At 38.6% G+C, this 14948-nt stretch overlaps 1 protein-coding gene across 2 annotated transcripts in view; it reads right to left on the reverse strand.

Annotated features, from left to right (window-relative positions):
• Positions 1-14948, reverse strand: part of USP35 (ubiquitin specific peptidase 35) — a 55876-nt gene that overhangs the window by 24424 nt on the left and 16504 nt on the right. For both annotated transcript variants that reach the window (XM_006936884.5, XM_045038682.1), the window contains one exon: positions 14469-14662. In XM_006936884.5, the coding sequence (XP_006936946.3) occupies positions 14469-14662 (194 nt within the window). The remainder of the gene's footprint in view (positions 1-14468; positions 14663-14948) is intronic.

Below are 14948 nucleotides of genomic sequence, written 5' to 3' on the forward strand. Positions count from 1 at the left end.
CCTTCAATAGTCAAATGGATACTCTGTAGTTCATCCAGACAATGGAATACTATTCAGCACTAAAAAGAAATGAGCTCTCACGCCATGAAAAGAAATGGAGAAACCTTAAATGCATATTGCTAACAGAAAGAAACCAATCTGAAAAGTACAAACCGATATGAAACTGTATGATTCCAATCTAGAAAAGGCAAAACTATGGAAACCATGAAAAGATCAGTGGCTGTCAGGAACTGGAGGGGGAAAAACAGGAAGATCACAGAGGATATTAGGGCAACAAAAGTATTCTGTATGATACCACAGTGATAGATACATGTCCTTTTACATTTGTCCAGACCAACACAATGTACAACACCAAGAATGAACATAAACTGTGGACTTTGGGTGATTATGATGTGTCAATGTAGGCTCATCCTTGGTTTAAAAAATAAAGAAGTACACTGGGGAGCCTGGGGGGCTCACTTGGTTAAATGCCTGACTCATAATCTCAACTCAGGTCTTGATCTCAGAGTCATGAGTTCAAGCCACACATTGGGTTCCATGCTGGGCATGAATAGCCTCTTTAAAAAAAAAATTTTTTTTTATAAGTGTATTGTTCTTGTGAGTGCTATTCATATTGAGGGAGGCAATGCAAGTGCACAAAGTGTATGGTAAATCTCTATACCTTCCCCTCAATTTTGTTGTAAACCTAAAATTGCTCTTAAAAAGGGGGAGAAAGTCTTAAATTAAGAAAGAGGAGGGATTCTGGGAAGATGACAGAGCAGGAAACTATCTCCCCACCTAGCGAAAAATTGCATTGGCAGAATCGGTCTAACGTTGACTATCTGAAAACTCTAGAGTCCTCTGAAAGCTTGCACACTGTGAGGAAGGCTTCCACTGTAAACCACCATCAATTTCACCTCTGAGCACAGTAGCAAGTATCCATCTCCCAAACCCCAGCCAAATGACAGATAGCTGTGTGCGTTTCTAAAAACAGCTTACACACAGCCTACAGCAGGTAGGGAGGGTAAAAAGTACTCCTGTCTCCCACATATTGGGGATCTATGCCCTGAGTGCTGCTTCTGATCATGAAGGCACAAAGAGGCAGGCAGCCATTGTCACTGCATACACACACCTTACTCCACTGTTGCCAGCCCCTCAACCTCAAGCTAAAATAACTGACAGGAGATTTAAAAGGCCAGGGCTCCTCTGCCCTCCCTTACTTTTTACCTTTCCCATTTCAGGAGCCAGACACTAAAGACTAGAACATTCAGAAACTGCATATATAGGTAAAATTAGAAAGTGGCTGCACACGCCCAAGGAAAGACTCAGAAAAGACGATGAGGACATTACCCTCAGGCTCATCTTCAGCACAGAGATGGCCTCTAACAATTAAAAAACAAAAAACAAACAAACCCACAGCAAACACCAGGAAAGGGAGGGAATGTGATTTCCAGAGTTACCACATCATGAAAATTGAACATCCAGAGTTCAACAAGGAATCAGAAGACATACAAAGAAATGGGAAAGTATGGCCCAGTCCAAGGAAAAAAAATCATCCAACAAAGTATGTCCCTGAAAAAGACTTAATGGCCAATGAATCAAAGACTTTGAAGTAACAGCCTTAAAGATGATTAAAAAAAACTAAAGGAAGGTGTGAAGAAAGTCATGAAGACAATGTGTGAACAAAATGAAAATGTCAACGAAGAGACAGAAAACCCAAATAGAAACCAAAAAGAAATTCTGGAGCTGAAAAGAACAAGAACTTAAATTAAAAGTTCAGTACAGGGATTCAAAGGCAGATTTGAGCAGGCAGAAGAGCCAGTGACCTTGAAGACAGAACAATGGAAATAATCACAGCTGTGTAACTGAAAGAAAAAAGACTGACGAAAAGTGAACAGAACCTAAGAGAACTGTGAAACACCATCAAAAGGACCAACATATACATCATCAGAGTCCCAGAAAAAGAAAGGAGGGCAAAAAAGGGGCATAGAGAATATCTGAAGAAATAATGACTGAAAACTACCCCCAAAATTTGATTAAATACACAAATTAGTCAGGGCGCCTGGGTGGCTCAGTCGGTTAAGCGTCCAAGTTCGGCTCAGGTCATGATCTCACAGTTCGTGAGTTCGAGCCCCATGTCAGACTCTGTGCTGACAGCTCAGAGCCTGGAGCCTGCTTTGGATTCTGTGTCTCTCTCTCTCTCTCTGCCCCTCCCCTGCTCGTACTCCATCTCTGACTCTCAAAAATCCCCATGGTAACAACAAAGAATACAACTATACAATAATCACATAAGGAAATTAAGAAAGAATTTAAACATTTCGCTACAGGGGCGCCTGGGTGGCTCAGTCAGCTAAGTGTCCGACTTCAGCTCAGGTCATGATCTCGCAGTTTGTGAGTTCGAGCCCTGCATCAGGCTCCATGCTAAGAGCTCAGAGCCTGGAGCCTGCTTCAGATTCTGTGTCTCCGCCTCTCTCTGCCCCTCCCATGCTCATACTCTGTCTCTCAATAATAAATAAACATTAAAAAAATTTTTTTTTACATTTTGCTATAAAAAAAAAAATCAACTGGAAGAGCGCCTGGGTGGTTAAGCATCTGACTTTGGCCCAGGTCATGATCTCACAGTTCATGGGTTCAAGCCCCGCTTCGGGCTCTCTGCTGACAGCTCAGAGCCAGGAGCCTGCTTCAGATCCTGTGCCTTCCTCTGTTTCTCAAAAATAAGCATTAATTAAAAAAAAAAAAAAATCAACTGGACACAGAAGATGACAGGAATGCAAGATATTAGGGACAAAAGAGCTATAGGGTATGTTAAAAAAAAAAATGGCACAATGACAGAAGTCCCTCCTGATCAAATTACTGTAAAAGTAAACAGATTAAACTCTCCAATAAAAAAGCAAAGACTGGCAGAATGGACAAAAATACACAATCCAACAATATACTGTCTAGGAGAGACTCACTTGCAATCCAAAGACAGCTGGAAAGTGAAAGGATGGAAAAGGATATTCCATGCAAATGAAAACCAGAACAGAGCAGAAGTAGCTGGACTAATGTCAGACAAAACAGACTAAGTCAAAAAAGCTAACAAGAGACAAAGAAGGACTTTACATATTCATAAAAAACTCAATACAGCAAAAAGATAGTAATTACAAACATTTATGCACCAAATGACAGACCATCAAAATAGATGAAGCAAACACTGAGAGAATTCAAGGGAGAAATCGACATTTCTACCCTAACAGCTGGAGGCCTCAGTACCCCACCCACAATCACAGATAGAACCACCAGAAAGAAGATAAGGCAACAGAGGACTTAACACAATAACCACCCAGGTCTAACAGATGTATACAGAACACTCAACCCAACACCAGCAGATTACACATTCTCAAGTGCACTGAGGTCTTTTCCAGAAAGACTATAAACTTAGGCCACAAATGAGTTCTCAGTAAATTTTAAAAGATAAATATCAAAGTATCTTCTCTGACCACACGTGGATAAACCAAATTCAATAACATAAATAGAACTAGAAAATTCACAAGATTGTGGAAATTAAACAATACACTTTTTAACAACCAAAGATCAAAGAAGACCTCACAAGGAAAATTAGAAACTTAGATACAAATGATAACAAAAACACAACATACCAAAATTTATGGGATACAGCAAAAGTAGTGATTAAGGGAGAACATAATTATAAATGCTATTAAAAAACAAGAGGGGCGCCTGGGTGGCTCAGTCTGTTGAGCATCCGACTTTGGCTCAGGTCATGATCTCACAGTCTGTGAGTTTGAGCCCTGTGTCAGGCTCTGTGCCGACAGCTCAGGGCCTGGAGCCTGCTTCGCATTCTGTGTCTCCCTCCCTCTCTGCCCCCTCCCCCGTTCATGCTCTGTCTCTCTGTGTCACAAAAATAAACAAACATTAAAAAAAAAAAAAAGAACAAGAAAGATTTCAGGGGCACCTGGGTGGCTCAGCCAGTTAAGCGTCTGACTCTTGATCTAGGCTCACTCAGGTCATGATCTCACGGTTCATGAGTTCAATCTCCACACGAGGCTCTGTGCTGACAGAATGGAGACTGCTTGGGATTCTCTCTCCCTCTCTCTGCCCCTCCCCTACGTGTGTTCTTGTTTGCTCTCTCAAAATAAATAAACTTTAGGGGCTCTTGGGTGGCTCAGGCAGTTAAGTGTCCAACTCTTGATTAGGTCATGATCTCCCAGGTGGTGGAATCAAGACCTGAACTGGGCTCTGCGCTGACAACACAAAGTCTGCTTGGGATTCTCTCTCCCTCTCTGCCCTTCCCACTTGTACCTTTCTCTCTCTCTAAAAGTAAATAAAAAATAAGCATTTAAAATCAAACAAATAAATGCATAAGCTTAAAAAAAAGATTTTTTTTACAAATTAAAAAGATTTTTTACATCAACAACCTGGATTCACAACTTAAAGAACTAGAAAAAGAACTAAACCCAAAGCCAGAAGGATTAGAGCAGAGATGAATAAAATAGAAAACAGAAAAATAGGGGAGAAAAAAAAAATCAATAAAGCCAAAAGGTGGTTCTTCAAAAAGAGCCAAAAACTTGACAAACGTTTAGCTAAGTGGACTAAGGAAAAAAAGACTCAAATTACTAAAATCAGCAAGTAACATGGGGGCATTAGCACCAACTCAATAGAAATAAAAAGGATAATAAGAGAGTAATATGAATAGTAGTCTGAACAGACCAAAACTAGTAAGGAGATTGAACAGTAATCAAAAATCTCCCAAGGAAAAAGTCCTGGAGCTCATGGCTTTCGAGTAAATTCTACCAATCTTAAAGAAGCATACCAAACTTTCCCAAACTTTTCTGAAAAACAAAAAAGCAAAGAACACTTCCTATTTATTCTAGGAGGTCAGCATAACCCTGATACCAAAGCCAGCCAGAGACATTAAAAGAAAACTACAGACTAATACCCTTATGCAAACATCCTCAGCAAAATACTAGCAAACAGAATTCAGCAGCACATTAAAAGCATTCTGCACTATAACCACATAGCATTTATTCCTGGAAAGCAAGGATGGTTCAACATACAAAAAAAAAATTAATCACTGTAATATACATACGTCACCAGAATAAAGGAGAGAACCACATGATCACCTCAACTGATACAGAGGAAGCATTTGACAAAATGCAACATACTTTTATGACAAAAAATACTTTACACAATAGAAGGAAATTACCCCCACGTAATAAAAGCCATATATTAAAAACCCAGAGTGAACATTAACACTCAATGGTGAAAGACTAAAAGCTTTTCCTCAAGATAAGGAACAATGCAACAATGTCTACTTTCACCTCTTCTATTCAACACAGGACTAGAAGGTCTAGCCAGAGCAACCACGCAAAAAAAAGTAAATGTAAGTAAAATTATCTGTCTGCAGATGATATAATCTTGTATATAGAAAATCCTAACGGCCACAGTAAAAGCTGTTAGAACTAATAATTTAGCAAAGTAGCAGGATACAAAGTTAACACACCAAAACCAGCTGCATTTTTATACCCCAACAACGAACAATTCAAAAAGGAAATTATAAAAACAATTCCAATTACAATAGTATCAAAAAGAGTAAAATGCTTAAGATTAACCAAAGAGGTAAAAGACTGCACAATGGAAACTTCACAGCTTTGCTGAAAGAAGTGGAGACATAAATAAATGGAAACACATTTCATGTTCACGGATTAAGAGTTAATATTATAAAAATGTGAATATTTCCCAAAGTGATCTACACATTCAATGCAATCCCTATGAAAATCCAATGATTTTGCAGCAACCGAAAAAAAAAAAACACATTCCAAAATTCATATTGGAATCCCATGGGATCAGAAATCATGAAAAACAATCTTGAAAAAGATTAACAGAGTGGAGAATTCACACTTCCTGATGTTAAAACCTACTACACAAAGCTACAGTGATCAAAACACTGTGATACTGGCATAAAGACAAACATAGAGACCAATGGAATGAAAAACAGGTCAAATGATCTTTAACAAAGTGCCAAGATCATTCAATGGAGGAAAGAATAGTCTTTTCAAGAAATGGTACTGGGAAAACTAAATGTCCATAAACAAAAGAATGAAGTTGGCCCCTTATCTAACACCATGTATAAAAATCAACTCAGAATGGATCAAGGACCTAAATTTACAACAAAACTCTTGGAAGAAAACATAGAACAAAAGCTTCACATTGGATTTGGCAATGATCTAAGATAGGACACCAAAGTCACAGGCAACAACAAAATTAAACAGACTTCACAAAACGTAAAATTTGTGCATAACGACACCATTCAGGGTTTCACGTCAAGATGAAAGGATCCTGAACTCAACTCCTCTCACAGACACACTAAATATACAGCTACATATGGAACAATTCCCTTTGCAATAAATCTAAAAACTAAGCAACTCCTACATATCACATGAAACAGAAAAAAACAACATTGAAATGGGTAGGAGAGGTGGAGACAATTTCAACAGAAACCCCATCCCCAGCATGGTGACCCACAATCAGGAGGGAAATCATAACCACCAGCTTCTTCCTGAGGAGGGAAGCGTTTGAACCCTAGATCTGCCACTCTAACTTTTAAGACCTGCACCTGAAAGATGGTCCCCAAAGTATCTACCTTTGAAAATCAACGGGGCTAATGTCCACAAAACCAACAATGCTACAACAAACTGAGAAACTGTGCTTAAACGGCTTGCATGGACCAAGCATGGCTAACCCGCCAGGAGCCAGCAGAGGCAGCTGAGTGAATCAAGCCCAGTCTTTCTGGGAAAAAGGTCCATTTGTCTATCCTAGAAGTTCAGCCTGCAAGCAGGCTTCTAATTTAACACACATCTAGGGCCTAACGAAATATTTTCCAAAGACTGCAGAGAATAACAGGTGTCATCTCTGCACTCTCTCTCTCTGCCTCACTCCAGGTTGCATTGCCCAGAAAAGAGCTTATGCATATATCTGGTGCCCTGGTTTTTGCAGGTGCCACCCAGGGAGCACCCCTTGAATGTCTGACTCTCATGGCCAGAGAAGCTTACACGTGTAGATCACACAGGGGTGTAACAAACAGAAAACAGTTGAACTACCATATCAGGGAACAGCAGAGAGGCAGCAGACAGAAATGCACAATCTTTCCGTGAAAGAGGACTATTAGGTTATCTTCACAGATAGAAATGCCCATCTCCCAGTCCTCCCCTGAAAGAGGTTTATTTGCATACTTTAAAAGCTGCTACCTGAGGGCCTGGCTTCTAATAAGCCCTGCATCAAGAGGGCCTGAGATCCTCCCTTTTAGGACATTGACAGGTCTTGGCACAGTCTGAACTACTGAGAGGCACCAAGAACAAAGTAGGCTGTTTGGACAATCACAATGGTTTGAGAGACAGCCAAAAAAGCAAGGGCAAGGATGAACAAAAAGCTTCATCTACACAAGGCTACTCCTTCAAGACTGGGAGGGGTGGCTGTTTTATCTAATGCATAGAAACCAACACAGAGAGTCAAGGATGATGAAGAAACAGAGAACTGTATTCCAAATGAAAGAACAAGATAAAACCTCAGAAAAATGGAGACCAGTGGGATGCCTGGGTGGCTCAGTCGGTTAAGTGTCTGACGTCAGCCCAGGTCATGATCTCATGGCTCATGAGTTCAAGCCCCACATCAGGCTCTATGCTGACAGCTCGGAGCCTGGAGCCTGCTTCAGATTCTGTGTCTCCCTCCCCTGCTCACACACAATCTCTCTCTCTCAAAAATAAATAAACATTAAAAAAAAAAAAAAAAGGGCAGCTAGAATAAAACAACTTGTTACAGACAAGGGAACCCTCATAAGAATATCAGCATATTTTCAGCGAAAATTTTGCAGACTAGAAAGGAGTGCCACAGGTTAAAGAAACAAAAACCCTCCTACCAAGAATACTCTACCCAGCAAAGCTGTCCTTCAGAATTGAAGGAGAGTTTTCCATACAGGCAAAAGCTGAAGGAGTTCATTACCACTATAGCAGCTTAACAAGAAATGTTAAAGGGACTGCTTTAAGCTGAAAGGTACTAATTAGCAACAGGAAAGTATATGAAAGTATAAATCTCACTAATAAAGATAAATGTATATTAAAATTCAGAATAATATAATTTTGCAAAGGTGGTAGGTTCATCACTTACAAAGCTAGTGTGAAGGTTAAAGACAAAAGTAGTAAAAGGAACTATAACTACAATAATTTAAGAGATATGCAAGATAAAAGTAAATTGTGACATCAAAAACATAAAACATGGTGGGGGATTAACAACTAGAGCTTTAGAATGCATTCAAAATTAAGTCATCAACTCGAAATAGACTGTTATAAATATGTTATTTTATGTTAGCATGGCAACCACAAAACAAAAACGTACAGTAGATACACAAAAGAGAAAGAAATCTAAGCATGCCACTACAGAAAATCATCAAATCACAAAGGAAGAGGGCAAGAGAAGAAAGGTACAAAGGAATTACAAAGCAGCCAGAAAATAATTAGCAAAATAGCATTAAGTATGTGCCTACTGATAATTACTTTAAATGTAAATGGACTATACTCTTCCATCAAAGGATACAGGGTGGCTGAATAGATTAAAAAAAAAAAAAAAAAGCCATCTATATGCTGCCTACAAGAGACGCTCACTTCAAATGTACACAGATTGAAACTGAAGGAATACAAAGAGGTATTTCATGAAAATGGAAACCAGAAGAAAGCTGGGTAGCTATACTTAAAATTGACTTGTAGACACGATCGTAAAAAGAGACCAAAAAAAAGGCCAATATATATTCAGAAAAGGTCAATCCAAAAAGAAAACATCTGTAAATATTTATGCACCAAACATAGGAGCACCTAAATATATAAGCAAATATTAACAGACTTAAAGGGAGAAATGGACACAATACAATAATAACAGGGGACTTTAATACCCCAATTCTGTTAATGCATAGATCACTGAGACAGAAAAATCAGTAAGAAAACGTTGGGCTCACATATTAGAACAGAGGAGTAGAACAGACATTTACAGAACACTCCAGACAAAAGTAATAGAATACACATTCTACTTAAGCTCATGTGGTACATTCTCCAGGACAGATCATATGTTGGGCCACAAGTCTCAATAAACTTAAGAAGACTAAAATCATATCAAGCATCTTTTCTGACCACAATGGTATGAAACTAGAAATGACTTACAAGAAAAAAACAGAAAATTCACAAATATGTGAACACTAAAAAACATGCTACTGACCAACCAGTGGGTCAAAGAAGAAATAAAAAGAGAAGTTACAAAATACCCTAAGACAAATGAAAATACAGCATACTAAATATGGGATGCAGGAAAAGCAATTCTAAGAGGAAGTTCATAGTGATAAATACCTACATTACAAGAAAGATCTCTAATGAACGAACTTTACACCTCAAGGAACTAGAAAAAGAACTAAGCCCCAAAATAAGATGAAGGAAATAAAGACCAGAGCAAAAACAAATGAAACAGGGACTAAAAATACAATAGCAAATACCGGTGAAACCAAGAGCTGTTTTTTTGAAAAGATAAACAAAATAGACAAACCTTTAGCTACACTCACCAAGGAAAAATGAGAGAGGACATAAAACTAAATAAATAAAAGAGACATTACAACTGATACCACAGAAACACGAAGGATCGTACTATGAACAATTATACTCAAACAAACTGGACAACCTGGAAGAAATGGAGAAATTCTTAGAAACATACAAACTGTAAAGACTGAATTACAAAGAAGTAGAAAATCTGAACAGACTGATTGCTAGTAAAGAGACGGATTCAGTCATTAAAAACCTTCCAACAAACAAAAAGACCAGGACCAGATGGCTTCACTGAATTGTTCCAAACATTCAAAGAATTAACGCCAAGCCTTCTCACACTCTCCCCCCCCACAAAAAACAAAACAAAACAACCAGAAGAGGGAATACTTCCAAACTCATTTTATAAGGCCAGCATTACCCTAACACCAAAATCAGACAACACAGGAGAATTATAGGCCAATATCACTGATGAACATATATGTAAAAATCCTCAGCAAAATATTAGCAAACCAAATTCAACAATACACATAATGGTTCATACAACATGATCAAGTTGGATATATAGGAGGAATGCAAAGATGGTTCAACATCCACAAAGTAATCAATACGGCACACCATATAACAAAACAGATAAATATCATGATCGTCTCATAGACACATAAAGTATTTGATAAAATTCAATTTACCCACTTATGAATAATAAAAACTCTCAGAGCACCTGGGTGGCTCAGTCAGTTAAGCGTCCAACTTCGACTCAGGTCATGATCTCACTGTTCGTGAGTTCCAGCCCCACATCATGCTCTGTGCTGACAGCTCAGAGCCTGGAGCCTGCTTTGGATTCTGTGTCTCCCTCTCTCTGCCCCTTCCCTGCTCACACTCTTGTCTCTCTGTCAAAAATGAATAAACATTAAAAAATAATAATAAAATAAAAAACTCTCAAAAATAGTTGGTATAAAGGAAACCTAACATAATAAAGAACATCTATGACAAGGTCATAGCCAACAACATACTCGATGAAAACCTGAAAGCTTTTCCTCTAAGATCACGAACAAGATAAGGATGTCTACTCTCATCACTTTTATTCAACATGGTACTGAAAGTCCTAGCTAATAATTAGGCAAGGAAAAGAAAAGGCATCATAATTGGACATGAAGAAATAAAACTGTCTCTATTTGTAGACCATATGATATTACATATTAAAAAACCCCTAGACTCCTCACCAAAAAAACCCTTAGAATAAATGAATTCAGGGGCGCCTGGGTGGCGCAGTCGGTTAAGCATCCGACTTCAGCCAGGTCACGATCTCGCGGTCCGTGAGTTCAAGCCCCGCGTCGGGCTCTGGGCTGATGGCTCGGAGCCTGGAGCCTGTTTCCGATTCTGTGTCTCCCTCTCTCTCTGCCCCTCCCCCGTTCATGCTCTGTCTCTCTCTGTCCCAAAAATAAAAAAAATAAACATTGAAAAAAAAATTAAAAAAAAAAAAAAAGAATAAATGAATTCAGTAAAGTTGCAGGATAAAAAAAAATCAATATGCAAAAGTCCGCTGCATTTCAATACAGTAACAACAAACTATACGAATGATAAATTTAAAAACAACCCACATTTAAAATTCTATCAAATTTAACCAAGGAGGTAAAAGACCTGTACAGTAGTCCCCACTTACCAGTAGGAGATACATTCCAAGACTCCCAGTGGATGCCTGAAACTACAGATAGTACCAAATCCTGTATGTACTGTTTTCTCCTATATATATATACCTATGATAAAGCTTATTTTATAAATTAGGTACTGTAAGACATTAGCAACAATAAAATTATAACCACATACTGTAATAAAAGTTATATGAATGATCTCTCTAAATATTGTACTGTATTCACCCTTATTCCTATAATGATGTAAGATGATAAAATGCCTATGTGATGAGATGAAGCAAACGGAATGAGACAGGCATTGGGACGTAGTGTTAGGCTACTACCCTGACCTTCTGACAACACATCAGAATAAGGATCACTGATGAAAGAAATTGAATGTTAGGCTACTACCCTGAACTTCTGACAACATATCAGAATGAGGATCACTGATGAAAGAAATTGGAGATGACACAAATAAATGGAAAGATATTCTGTGTTCATGGATTAGAAAAAAAAATACTGTTAAAATGTCCGTAATACCCAAAGCAACTTAAAATTCAATGAAATCCTTATCAAAATTCTACTGGCATTTTTCACCAAACAGAACTACCCTAAAATCTATATGGAACCACAAAAGACTTCAAATAGTCCAATCAATTTTAAAAAAGAAAAAGCTGAAGACATCAAGATTCCGGATTTCAAACTACATTACAAAACTAAGGTAATCAAAACAATATGGGACTGGCATAAAAAGATAAATAGATCAATGGAACAGAAGACAGTGCCCCAAAATAAACCCATGCTTATTTGCCCAATCAATATACAAGAAAGGAGCTAAGAAGATACAAGGGGGAAAGGACAGTCTCTTCAATAAATAATGTTGGGATAACTGGACAGCCATATGCAAAAGGATGAAATTGGACCCTTATCTTACAACATACACAAAAATCAACTCAAAATGGATTAAGATTTGCACGTAAGACATGAAACCATCTTACTTCTATAAGAAAACATAGTCTGGGGTGCCTGAGTTACACATCTGACTCTTAATTTCAGCTCAGGTCATGATCTCACAGTTTCATGAGTTGGAGCCCCATGTCCAGGCGCCTCACTGACAGTGCAGAGCTTGCTTGGGATTCTCTCTGCCCCTCCCTTGCTTGAGTGTTCTCTCTTTCAAAATAAACTTAAAAGTAAAATATATACACATACATATATATATATATATATATACACACACACACACACGCACACACATACACACACACACACACATACATACATACATATATAATCTGTAAGCTCCTTATCATCTTGGTGATGATTTTTTTTGGATCTGACACTAAAAATAAAGATGACAAAAGCAAAATAAACAAGCAGGGCTACACGGAACTAAAAAGCTTCTGCACGTCAAAGGAAACCATCAACAAAATAAGAAGGCATCCTACAACATAAGAGAAAATATTTGCAAATCACATATCTGATAATAGGTTAATATCCTAATATCCCAAATATCCTAAAATACATATATTCCTTATACATGTAATGAATATTACTCAGCCATGAGAATGAAGGAAATCCTACAATTTATGACAATTGGATGAACCTAGAGGGCATTATGGAAAGTGAAGTCAGATAGAAAAACACAAATACTGTGTGATGTCACTTATATGTGGAATCAAACAAAATAATAGATATAGAGAACAGATTGGTGGTTGCCAGAGGTGGGGAGTGGGTGAAATAGGGGAAGGTCGTCAAAAGGTATATACTTCCAGTTATAATAACAAGTCCTGGGATTTAATGTATAGCACAGTGACTATAGTTAATAATACTGTATTGTATACTTGGAAGTTGCTAAGAGAGTAAATCTTAAAAGTCCTCATCACACAAAAGAAAAATTTTAATTGTGTGTGGTGATGGATGTTAACCAGACTTATCATGGTGATCATCTCATAAGACATACTATATCAGATATATTGTACACTTGAAGTTAATAGAATGTCAAATATATCTCAATAATAAATACAACTTCAACAAAAATTTTTAAAATATCCAGATCAAAAAGGCAACCCAGATTACGGGAGAAATATTTGCAATTAATGTACCTGAGAAGAGACTGATATCCAGAATACATAAGAACTCCTAAAATTCAACCAAAAAACAACCTGATTCAAAATGAGCAAAGGACTTAAGTAGACATTTCCCCCAAGGAAGATATACACATGGCCAATGAGCACATGAAAATATGCTCAACATCACTGATCATTAGGAAAATGCAAATCAAAACTACAGCGGAATACCACCTCACACCCACTGGGATGGCTACTGTCAAAAAACAGAAATGTTGGGAAGGATATGGACAAACTGAAACCCTCATGCACCACTGGGAATGCAAACGGGTGCAGCCACTGTGGAAGACAGTACAGAGGTTCCTCAAAAATTAAAAATAGAACTACCCTAGGACCCAACTATTTCACTTCTAGACATATATGCAGAAGAATTGAAAGTAGTATCTCAAAGAGTTATTTGTACACACACCCATGTTCACAGCAGCATTATTCACGATAGCCAAAATGTAAAAACACTTGGGTTGCCAGTATAATAAGGTTGTCAGAGGCTGGGGGAAGGGAGAATGGGAACATGAGAAGTTATTGTTTAATTAAAGTATAGAGTTTCAGATTTACAAGATGAAAGTTACATGGATGGATGATGGAAAGTTGTACAACAATGTGAATGCATTTACCACTAAACTGCACACAATTACAATGGTTAATACAGTAAATGTTATGTGCATTTTAAACACACACACACACACACACACACACACACACACACACAAATTGGGGGGAAAAGATGTCCACTTCTGTGGCTGAAACTTTGATTTTTAAGCAAGCCTTATGTTGGATAGGTAGCCACTGAGAAAAAAGATTTTGTTTTAGTAGAGGGAGCAGGGGATGTCTAACACCAGGATGAATGGAAGTTCTATTCGGAAAGACACAATCCACCCAGGGCAAAAATCAGTGATGTTGACCAACCCTGTGCAAAACCTGTTCCAGCCCCTGAAGTCCCATCTCAAGCTCCCATCCAGTGTTGACCTTCTGCCTTGGCAATGGCCTAGAGCCCTCTGGGACCTCTCATTTGCCCCATCAAGACCTACAGACTGCAGGGAATTATGCCAGCAATGCAAAGCAAGACCCATCCTCTCCAAACCCCCATCCCCACCCCCATTCACCAGGGAGCCCAAAGGAGAGAGGCAGGGGCAGAGAGGAAATATGAAAGCAGCACCTACTCAGAAGCCATGAATAAGGCTTGAAGAATGCTGTTCACGTAGCATGTGTTTCCCAAATTGATTAAACCAATCTTGCCCGTGTCTGACTTGGCCATGAGCCGGGGGTAGAAACCAGCCAGCTCACTCTTCTGCGAGGTCCAGGCATCTTGCCCCAGCAGCTGCTTGATGCGGTCCTCATTGGGAACATGGAGGTCCTGAGGAGGGAACAAGTTAGCAGGATGGTGGGGACCACGGTCAGCTCTAAAAATATCACTTCCTCTGGGAAGTCTTCTTGGACTATGGCCTACCCCACCCCTACCCAAGCACACTGCCCCACAAATGTTCCCAATATATGTGCTAACAGCTTTCTGCTTCCAAACTTACTCTAGATTCTCATTCTGACACGTGGGACTTCTATATGACCTTTTCATGTTACAACTGTCTTAGGAAGGTATAAAATTCCCATCTTATAGATGAAAAAACTAAGACTCTGAGAAAAGA

The sequence above is a fragment of the Felis catus genome, chromosome D1 (genome assembly GCF_018350175.1).
Source record: "Felis catus isolate Fca126 chromosome D1, F.catus_Fca126_mat1.0, whole genome shotgun sequence".
In the NCBI taxonomy this organism is placed as follows: domain Eukaryota; kingdom Metazoa; phylum Chordata; class Mammalia; order Carnivora; family Felidae; genus Felis; species Felis catus.